At 41.9% G+C, this 8713-nt stretch overlaps 1 protein-coding gene across 12 annotated transcripts; it reads right to left on the reverse strand.

Annotated features, from left to right (window-relative positions):
• Positions 1 to 463: 463 nt before the first annotated feature.
• LOC120541604 lies at positions 464 to 8301 on the reverse strand. Of its 12 annotated transcripts, XR_005636047.1 has the most exons (8): positions 3326 to 4084; positions 3055 to 3152; positions 2720 to 2789; positions 2575 to 2615; positions 2061 to 2153; positions 1636 to 1768; positions 1276 to 1353; positions 756 to 1177 (listed from the first exon to the last, which is right to left on the reverse strand). XR_005636047.1 is itself a non-coding variant. In XM_039773394.1 (7 exons), the coding sequence occupies exons 1-7, from the start codon at positions 3526 to 3528 to the stop codon at positions 1350 to 1352; spliced, it is 642 nt and encodes a 213-aa protein (XP_039629328.1). In that variant the 5' UTR covers positions 3529 to 4084; the 3' UTR covers positions 756 to 1349. The 12 variants fall into 12 exon arrangements, 3 of the variants coding, with proteins under 3 accessions (XP_039629330.1, XP_039629328.1, XP_039629327.1); XR_005636044.1 differs by adding an exon at positions 464 to 503 and having other exon boundaries at positions 1002 to 1768; XR_005636046.1 differs by lacking the exon at positions 756 to 1177 and adding an exon at positions 470 to 503 and having other exon boundaries at positions 1276 to 1768.
• Positions 8302 to 8713: the final 412 nt, after the last annotated feature.

The raw sequence follows: 8713 nt of genomic DNA on the forward strand, positions 1-8713 counted from the left end.
TTTGGACAGAGACAACTTTTTTCTAGTTTTGGTTTTGTACATTACCATAATGAATTTTAAATGAAACAACTCAGATGCAGATGAAGTGCAGACTTTCAGCTTTAATTCAGTGGGTTGAACAAAACGATTGAATAAAAATGTGAGGCAACTAAAGCATTTTTTAACACCCTTTATTTCAGGGGCTCAAAAGTAATTGGACAAATTAAATAACTGGAAATAAAATGTTCATTTCTAATACTTGGTTGAAAACTCTTTGCTGGCAATGACAGCCTAAAGTCTTGAACTCATGGACATCACCAGATGCTGGGTTTCCTCCTTTTTAATGCTCTGCCAGGCCTTTACTGCAGCGGCTTTCAGTTGCTGTTTGTTTGTGGGCCTTTCTGTCCGAAGTTTAGTCTTCAACAAGTGAAATGCAAGCTCAATTGGGTTAAGATCAGGTGACTGACTTGGCCATTCAAGAATTTTCCACTTCTTTACTTTAATAAACTCCTGGGTTTAGGAACCTGCGGAAGGAAGATAAAGTCAGTCAGAGGCCCAGAACCACAGCTAAGCCCACAGGTATGTCTCGGGGTGAAATGGGTCATGGTCCTACAAGTTTAGTCAACCCACCTGCAAAGCCAGATTATAGGGGAGGTTGGTTGTGTCAGGGTTGTGAACAGAAAGGCCATCTAATTAAGTTTTGTCCAAACAAACGTAAGGAGGCAAAACTTTGTTTTGTTCCATGCCCCCTACCTGAAAAGAAGACGCCTTTTAAAAATAGGGAGAAGATTCTAAGGGTTTCTATGGCAGGTCAACTGAACCCTGCATTAATAGACACAGGAGGCACCCAGTCTCTGGTGAGGAAAGACTGTTTGGTCAACCAAGTGGTACAGTCTGGTTAGCAGGTAGTATTGAGGTGTGTCCATGGTGAAGAAGTCACCTATCTTCTGGTCCGGGTGAACCTGGAGATTCAAGGTTTGGGTTATGAGTTAGCCAAGGGCATATTAGACAACAAACCTTACCCGATTCTACTAGGGTTGGACGTGCCGGGGATCGAAGATCTCTTACAGGGTACTCTGCAGGCAGAGACTCTGATGGTCACAAGGGCCCAAGCGGAAAGGCAAAAGCAAAATGCCCAGGATGGCTGGGACGCGCTGCCGTTTGGGGAAGCTGACAAGAGAGGCTCAGTCCGTAAAGCCTGTAGTCAGAGAAGACGTGAGAAGCTCTGGGGCGTTCCCCAGAAGCAGGGCGAGCTCATATTGCCTTTGGATCTCACAGGAAACAGTAGCAACTTACCGAGTGATGTGGCTTCCGCTCAGTGGGATGACCCCAGTCTGCGTGTCTGCTTTGACAAGGTCACAAAGGGTTTGCTATCTAAGACGGGAGAGAAATTTATTATTAAAGATGACCTCCAGTATCATCGAGATGATTATGGGCAAAGACTGGTGATGCCATCTAGTCTGAGGGAGAAAGTGCTACATATTAGCCATAGCATTCCCTGGTCAGGTCATTTGGGGCAAGTAAAAACATCTGATAGGCTAGCATGGCATTTTTATTGGCCAGGATGGTCTAAAGATGTAGCAAATTATATAAAAGCATGTGCAGAGTGTCAGAAAGTTGGACCAGTGAAGAGAGGAGATAAAGTTCCACTAATACCTTTGCCTGTAGTGGAAGTGCCTTTTTCCAGGATAGAGGTTGACATTGTGGGTCCTGTCAAACGTAGCTGCACTGGACATAAATATATTTTGGTAGTGTGCGACTACGCAACCCGGTTCCCAGAAGCATTTCCCTTGAAAAAGACAAATGTAAGTAACATTGTGAGAGCTTTAATACAGCTATTTGCCAGAGTGGGGATCCCAAGAGAAATGTTAACTGACCAGGGGTCCAATCTAACAGCAAAATTGATAAGACAGGTGAATAGTTTGTTAGGAATTCGGGGTATAAGGACCACACCCTATCACCCGCAGACAGATGGGCTAGTGGAGCGATTTAATGCCACCTTAAAACAGATGTTGAGGAAATTTGTTAGCATGACTGGATCAGATTGGGATCAAAGGCTACCATACCTGTTGTTCACTTACCGGGAGGTTCCGCAGGCATCCACAGGATTCTCTCCATTTGAGCTGTTGTATGGTCATCGTGTGTGAGGACCCCTTTCATTCTTAAAGGAAACCCTAAAGGGAGATAGAGACAGAACTGAATCCCAAAATGTGCTAACATTTGTCCTTAAGTTGCAGGAAAAATTTGCCAACCTGTCGCAGTTTGTAAAAGCAAACATGGAAAACGCACAAGCCAAGCAGAAAGCATGATATTACAAGGCAGACAGAGACTGAAAACTTACAGTTGGACAGAAGGTGCTGTTATTATTGCCTACTTCAGAGAACAGTCTTTTAGCCAAGTGGCAAGGGCCATACACTGTAGCTGCTCAAAAAGGTCCTGTCACTTATTAGATTGATATGCCTGATCACCCTAGGAAATTAAGGCACACTTTTGATGCTAATATGCTGAAGCCATGGCAGGAATATACTAACCCTTCCAGTCAGCTATTAATTTGTAGCGTTCTGAAGGAAGAGGAATCAGAGGAGCAGTACTTGCCATCATGCAGAGAAGTCCAAGAAGGACCATCATTGGAACATCTAGAAGAGACAAAAAGAGCAGAAGTACAGCAGTTAATTCCAGAGGGTCTGGTTGGATCTTTTCCTGATAAGACTCCTGTAATATATCATGATATTCGTCTTACCTCCCCAAGTCCTGTGAGAACATCATACTGTAGGATTCCTGCACGCCTACAAGAGGTTTTCTGGGAGGAGCTGGAACAGATGAAAGGTTTAGGCATCATTAAACCTTGAGTGAGTGACTGGTGTAGTCGTGTGGTACTCATTCCTAAAAAGAATGGACAGATGAGGTTCTGTGTGGACTACAGTAAGCTTAACGACATCTCAGCTTTCGATACCTACCCAATGCCTAGAGTGGACGAGCTGGTAGAGCAGCTAGGTCCTGCTAAATATTTAACAACAATTGATCTTTGCAAAGGTTATTGGCAGGTCCCATTCACAGAATGGCAAAACCACTTACCGCTTTCAGGGCTCCCGGAGGTTTGTACCAGTTCACGGTCATGCCATTTTATTTTGCATGGAGCTGCGGCCCACTTCCAGCGCCTCATGGACAAAGTGCTGCAAGGAGCATAGATGTACACTAGAGCATACTGTATGTAGATGACGTTGTTGTGTACAGCAAGACCTGGGAGGAACATCTACAACACCTGGCTGATGTTTGATAGGTTAAAAACAGCTGGACTCTGGTTAACCCTGAAAAAACAGTAATTGCCAAGGAGAAAGTGCAATACCTCGGGTACACCATAGGGGGCAGTTTGATCCGACCCCAAATCGACAATATGGTCGCTATAAAGGATCGTCTGTGTCCTGGAACAGAGAAGCAGGTCCAGTCGTTCCATGGTTTGATGGGGTGGTACAGAAGATTTATCCCCAGTTTTTCTAAGATTGCAGCACCCCTCACCGACCTTCTTAAAGGATCTGCACCATGAAACATCAAATGGACAGAGTCATGTGAAAACGCCTTTCAATCTCTGAAAAATATATTTTGCAAAAATGTTGTATTGCATTGTCCTGACTTTGTGAAACCTTTTATTTTGCATTTTGACCCCTCTGGGGAAGGTTTGGGAGCAGCCTTGATGCAGGTGGAGGGTGACGAGAAAAGGCCAATTTTGTTTATTAGTAGGAAGCTGTTTGACCGAGAGAAGAAGTACGCTACCTTAGAGAAGGAAGGATTAGCAATAAAATGGGCTCTAGATAGCCTAAAGTATTATCTTCTTTCCAACAAATTTATTGTGGAGAGCGACCACCAAGCATTGCAGTGGATCCAAAAGATGAGGCATTCTAATGCTTGTGTGGCCCGCTGGTATTTGGCACTCCAGTCATATAGGTTTCAGGTACGTTATGTTGCTGGGAAAAAGAATCTACTGGCAGATTATTTATCCCGCACATCTGACCTGAAATGTTGAGGGGGCAGGTCTGTGGTAATGTGCCTTACTGGCATTACCAGTACTTAAATAAAATTAGTTAAGTGTCCTCTGCATGGTGTTGAGAGAGGCATTTGTTTGAGAAAAAAAGGTTAAAAAAGTATAAAGAAAGTAAACTTGCCTTTTTCCTTTTTATATAATGCAGACAGACATATTCACTGACCATATTAGCACCTTTTGGGGAGTGCTGCGGTGGGTCTCATGTAGACTGGAGGGTAACACTAAAGGAGTAAAAGAAAGTGTGAAGCATCATAGTATTTGTTTACCGCGGTTTAGAAAAGGGATCCTGTGTTTGTAGTTGTCTGAGCTGTAGCTCAAGAAAGGAGGAAAAAAATGTAAAAATGCTTACTTTCACTTTTGGGAAGAAGCGCAATCCGCGTCTCAAAAGCCGATACAACTATGCTCGAATGCTTACAGTAATTGTGTGGGACAGAAGACGCCTCCTTTCGCAGACGTGTTCACGTCATCGCATGCCCACGGAGGGAAGATGTACGGCAGTTTAATTGGTCAGCGCAGGGGCACCGAATACAAAAGGGAATCATGGCCTCTAGAGGGGGTTATTCTGACTAGATCTTCGTAGAGAAAGGTACTTGGTAGAACTGTGTTTTGAATTTACCAAGCATTACGGTTTGTGCCTTGCTATTTGTAAATATTTTCTTCTTATATATTTAGGGTTGTGGTTATTGGTGCACAGTTTATTTTTTTATATACACTTTTTCTGTATTTTGAATATTTTTGTTTTGGTGAATCCTGTATACATTGTTTGAAGGAGCAGCTTCCTGACTTGGAGCACTGTGGAGGAAGACAGCTTCACATTTTGTTTTTGTGTATATATGGTTTGTGTGTATTTTACTTTTTCATTTGGGACTTTCTGGCATCACTGTAAATACTGTATATAGTCATTTTTGGGCTCCATTTGATTACTGTTTTTGTGTGTCCTTTGCGCAATTGGATTGTGTATTGATATATAAATTCCGCAGGACATTATTTTTGTTTTCTTTAAGTGCACCTGTAAATAAAATCTCACTTTATTTTTCAAAAAACCCAAACCTTTTTGTGTCCGTGTCTCCCTGTCTTACACCATCATCCTGGTCACTCTCGGTCTCACAAACTAGACACCTAGAGTGTATGCTAGTGATCCTAATTCCCACTAAACGGGGTGTCACATTTTGGTGGCAGCGGTGGGATGAGCTAGCAGTGGGGTCAGAAGAGGAGACTGAACAGCAAGCGGGATTGGTGTCAGACATTTTCAAAGAACCCACGGACCCAAGCCGGAGGAGGACATTTTAATGGACAGGGCTTTTCATGGACATTTATTTATTGATTGTTTTTATTTGTCTTTTAAAAGTTCTTATTCTTTTAATGTCCTGTTTTTATGAAGGGGCCTTAGAGTTGGTTTTATTGTGGGATTTGTTTTAGTGCTTTTATTTAGTTTAGTGCAATGTAGTTGTAGAGTGGCCGAACTGTAGACTTGGGCCCAAATTGCACAGGGTTGGCAGTGGCGTGGAGCCTTCCCATGCAACTGGAGGCTTATGGGGGGGTGGAATATGCTATAGCGGGTCCACAGCTTCTGTCAAAGGGCCGCTTTTAAAATAAATAATCACCGCGCTCGTGGCTTGGTGAGGGGGAGTTGGTGGTTGTGTGTCTGAAGCAGTTCTCAGGGCGATTCGCGATGTGGGCGTTTCTCACCTAAGTGCACAGGTGAGAGACTGTCCACATCCATGATTGTTCCTGGGGCTGCTGATTTGCCACAGCTGCCATGCCCTCTTGATAAATAGAAGCGCGAGTTGGCTAAAAGGGGGGAAAAAAGGAAGGAAAGAACGGAGGTTGCAGGAGGAATGCAGGAAGCAGTGGGGAGAGAGACAAAGTTGGTGTGGAAGAGCAAGCGAGTGCAGGCTTGCAGCAGCTGAGCAGGGAGCCCGTGTGTTAGGCCGACACCCGGGGAATAGTAGTAGTGGTCACTCCCGCTGAGTGATCATGGAGCGGGATTGACCAGAAGGCGGATGACTCTCCTCGTAAGGCCACGGAAGGCAGTGGGAGTCAGGACTTGGGACCTGGTGTCCCCAGTGTGAGAGCCCTGGTCGGTGGGGAATCCCAAGTTGCTGTTCGTGAAGCCTACCGGAGTCGGGGATCAGTAAGGCAACCGACCAGTAGGAGAGTGGAGAGAAGGCCAGCTGCAAGTAAGACGACTCCCCTATTGAGAAGCCCAGATAGGAGGAGTAGGGGAGCTGCCAGAGGAAGGAAGACACCGGGCTTGTTGTCGTTTTTTTAAAAGAATGCTTCCTGCATTATTTTAACCTTGTTGTTTTTAAGAAGACTTTTTCTATCTGTTGGTTTTAACCTCTACGTGTCACATCTGTTTTTATGGATTATTTATTTAATGACTATTTTTGAATGACTGCACTTTATTTAATTTGAACTTTTTTTTTTGCTGATTGTTTTAATAAAAGCACTTAACACTTTTGCACCATCCCCTTGCTATGTTGTTGCCTCACTGCTAAGCTCATCGTGACATTACTGACGGTGACAGGTTCAAGGGCTCCCAAGCAGAAGATGGGAGCATGCAATGAACCCGCATTGTCACAGTCAGTGGTTAACCAGACAGATAATGTCAAACGGATGATTGATGACCTTAAGCCCCGCCCAAAATATGATTGATTACTTTAATCCCGCCCCAAAATATGAAAATATGATTTATGAAAATATGCAAAATATTATTTCTGAAATATAATTTATGACAATATTAAAATATAGTTTATTAAAATATGCTTTATAAAAATTTTAAAATATGATTTATAAGCTATAAACTTATAACACGTGGTTTCATTTTATAAACATTAGATTCAAAACTAATATTAAGAAAATAAATATACAATTATCTTACCTGTAATACATAGGCATGTATATGTGTAACTTTCTAAAAACGATATAAATATTCATTTCTCATGCCTCTGTGTATCTTTTTAAATTTCATAAGACATGTTATTCTCAACTATTTCAAAACATTTAGGACAATTCTTAACACTAAAAACGCATACCTATTGTTTTAAGCCTTAGCAATAAGGTTCACAGACAGTATAGCAATTTTAATTACATCCCCACAGATAGATGCCAGGCCGAATGAAACCCATTGTTTATAACCTAGATTCAAATCTGATCATTACCATTTGCTTTAAATACCTCCCCATAAGAAGTCGTGTGCCTTTCTGGTTTTATGATGAGCCCCCCGGTATAACGCTACAAACGTTAAAAATGCATACCTGTTGTTTTAAGCCTTACTAATAAGATTCACAGAGACTGCAGTCGCCAAGCCGACTGTGTCCCATTGTTTATACCCTAAATTCAAAAATGTTTTAACAATATGATTGCTCAGACCATGGCTCGTCACAACTTGTCTTAATTACCTTGCCGTAAGAATGTGACACCAAGAAGTCGGAGCCTTTCTGTTTTTAATGATAATGAGAACCCTGTATACTTAATCTGTTTTTATATCACAAGATTTTAACGTAAAATACTTATTCTCACCCCCGAATCAAAGTAATTAAGAAAATATACACTCCTTCTGATTTTTACTAAAATTCTTAACACGTTTTTCAGCACTGGCTCGGAGTACTTATTTACAAGATTGTTTTTTAAAAAAAGCGATAAACAGTTAAATGTCAAAAAAGACTTTTTTTACATTCCTATGGTCTAAGAACAAAGTTATTAGATGAACTATTTCCTACTAACGAATCTCTCTTATATATGCTACCAAAATACACAATGATCTTTAAAAACTTCCGCGTTAAGCAAAGTGCTCAGGGTTCTCGCTATCTATGGTACTTGATAAAAAGTTGTTTATATTCCGAGTACAAACACGGCTCTTTCCGATACTGTATTTTAGCCTCGTTAATCGGGTAAATATCAAAATTGACCTTGTTTCATATGGTTTGCAAGAGCCCCCATTTATAGCAACTGTAAAATACACATGGCGATCTAAGAAACGGCTTCACATATAAAACATCTGCGTTTAGCACAATGATCTCTCGGTAAAAGATAATCGGGCGCTTTTTCCTATTGCTTAGATATTACCCTTACAGCTGTGATCGTTTGAATGGGTCTTCTTTGCCACCATAATGGGCTCCTCGCCCCTTAGAGGAGGAATATCAGCAACTCAGCACCTATGAGCTTTCTCCCAAACGGCCCGGGTGTTTCGCTCCGCCCTTCCAAGGCGGTACAGAGCATGACTTGGCTACATAAAGAGCTTTGCTTCGTTGTCTATCAACACGCTAACTTCTTCAGCATTCAAGTTTCTCTGCGATCTACGGAAGCGTATTAGGGCCACGGTGAAAAAAAAAAATGCGGACACAGCGAAGAAAAAAAAAGTCTAAATGTCGAGATTAAAGTCGACATGTTGACTTTATTCTCGACATTTCCACTTTATTCTCGCCATTTAGATCGAGATTAAAGTCGACATTTACACTTTATTCTATTGTTTATTTTGTCAGTAGAATGTCGCAAACTAAACTTCATCTTTAAATGAATGTTCAATTTACTAGATTTTCTCAAACCCCTTCATTAATTAATGTAGCACATTAAATGCTTTATATTAAGTGTTCCCCGACCCAGTTTTTAATCTCTATGCGCTTCTTCAACTGACTTCCTCTTGCACTGAGAGGCGCAGACAGCGATCGCCGCACATTGACTTCATGATGT

Source organism: Polypterus senegalus, chromosome 12, assembly GCF_016835505.1.
Source record: "Polypterus senegalus isolate Bchr_013 chromosome 12, ASM1683550v1, whole genome shotgun sequence".
Classification (NCBI taxonomy): Eukaryota; Metazoa; Chordata; class Cladistia; order Polypteriformes; family Polypteridae; genus Polypterus; species Polypterus senegalus.